This window comes from Austrofundulus limnaeus, unplaced genomic scaffold (genome assembly GCF_001266775.1).
Source record: "Austrofundulus limnaeus strain Quisiro unplaced genomic scaffold, Austrofundulus_limnaeus-1.0 Scaffold3229, whole genome shotgun sequence".
Lineage (NCBI taxonomy): Eukaryota > Metazoa > Chordata > Actinopteri > Cyprinodontiformes > Rivulidae > Austrofundulus > Austrofundulus limnaeus.
Genome location: NW_013955631.1, coordinates 1,537 through 3,538, shown reverse-complemented (window position 1 = coordinate 3,538; position 2,002 = coordinate 1,537). Strand labels below are relative to the sequence as shown.

General features: G+C 46.8%; 1 protein-coding gene across 1 annotated transcript; it reads right to left on the bottom strand.

The window, feature by feature from the left end:
* Window positions 1-235: 235 nt before the first annotated feature.
* LOC106511793 (leucine-rich repeat serine/threonine-protein kinase 1) lies at window positions 236-1,738 on the bottom strand (the record flags this gene model as incomplete). Its single annotated transcript, XM_014000529.1, is given in 4 exon segments — window positions 236-430; window positions 841-978; window positions 1,324-1,463; window positions 1,535-1,738. Coding segments are annotated over 4 exon segments (677 nt in total), but the record flags the coding sequence as incomplete, so codon positions are not given.
* Between the last annotated feature and the right edge of the window lie 264 nt (window positions 1,739-2,002).

Sequence of the window (2,002 nt, the reverse complement as noted above, 5' to 3'; positions counted from 1 at the left end):
ACACACACACACACACACACACACACACACACACACACACACACACACACACACACACACACACACACACAGAGTTCTAACTCCTGTCTCTCAACAGGTTCTGATCTGATCATCCAACTCAGTTTTCAGGTTAGAAACTCAGAGCAGGAAAATCCTGAACCCAAAGACACAGCGCCTACCTGTGTCAGGGGGCGGAGTCTAACACCCAAAACACCTGAAGAAGACAAGAGCTCACCTTCTCTGGCTTGGTGTCCCAGCACTCGGTCATTAACGTGTGCAAGCTGTAGAACTGGACCTGTTCTGGACTGCCCAGTACCGGTCGGATGCCTTTGGAGAGCTTCTTGGGTGTCTGAAGCTGGTGGTTTCCCAGAACCGGCCTTCGTCCCGTCAGCAGCTCGTACATCACCATACCGTAGGAGAACATGTCCACCTGCAGGTCAGGACAGGAAGACCAGGTCCAGACCAGCTGTGGGACTTAAAGTCCTCCAGACTGACCCTCCTGGTTTACTTTGTTTTTATTTTATCTAATTATTGTGTGTTTGCTGTTGTTGTGTCAAACTTTGTCTTCAGCTGCTTTATTTCATTTAATAAAAACTGTAAATATGTGGAGCTGAAGCTTTGGATGAATCTTTCCTTTAATCGCAGCACAGCTTCTTTTATTTTATTTACCTTCTGTTGAGTTCATCTCAAGTAAACTTTGCTCAAACTGTATTAAGTAGGAATTTTACTTCACCATATAAAATAACATTAATAATTATTATAACAACAACAACAACTATAATAATAATAACAATAATAATAATAACAATAATAATAATAAGACAAAAGAGGAATGAGTACTTTCTCATCATAGACGATCCCCGGTCGGACCTCGGGAGCCTGGTAACCCGGGGTCCCCTCAACACCCAGCGCCCCCTCATGGAACGAGTGTCGAGAGATCCCGTAGTCTGACAGTTTGATGTTGACCGGATCCTGGACCTGGACCAGAAGGGATCAACAGAACCGGTCAATATGTCCCTCTGACAAATCCTGAACCGTTATGTACTCAGTGTTTTCACACCAGCTGAGTACCACATGGTTATCACGTGCACGCTCCTCCATGACCAACTCGTGCACGGCTCCAACAAACACCTGAACTTAGTTTAGGATCTGAACAGGACTGAGTTTTAACTTCCTGTTTGCATAAACCACTTCTGAAGGTCCAACCACACTGACCAGAGTCCAGAGTCCAGAGACCAGACCAGGACATACACACCTCCAGAGACCAGACCAGACCAGGACATACACACCTCCAGAGACCAGACCAGACCAGGACATACACACCTCCAGAGACCAGACCAGGATGTTGTCAGATTTGAGGTCACAGAAGATGATGTTCTTCCTGTGGAGGTAGGCCAGACCCACTGCGACCTGATAGGAGATCTTGAAGGTCAGCATGTGGCCGAGGGGCACGTAGCTGCAGCCTGGAGACCACAGAGATTCTCTGAGTTCACAGGAACAGACGTTCAGCCTCAGGACAGACGAATGGACGTACCACTGTCCTTCTGCTTCTCCTCCAGGACGATGTTGAGGCTCCCCAGAGGAGCTAGCTGCAGAGCCAAGCACAGAGGATGGATGCTGATGCCCACCAGAGAGACCACGCAGGGGTGTCTCAGAGAGTGCAACATGCTGGCCTCCTGACGGAACTCGGAGAAGCTTCGGCTGGCGTTGGCAGACTGCAGGTGTTTCACCATGGTGTCTGAGAAAACAAGCTAAACATCAGCTGAGGTCCTTTCCTCTATACAGCCAAACATGTCAGACACAGATTATTATGGGCTGTTTTCTGTTTGTCCTTAATCTGAAGAATCACGTAATTTCAACTAAACACGAACATTCAGGGTCACTCTGGATATATCTTAGAAATAATCCATCTGAAACAATCATTTATACTAAATGACTGTTATAATCTGCTGAAGGACTGCTATAATCTGCTGAAGGACTGTTATAATCTGCTGAAGGACTG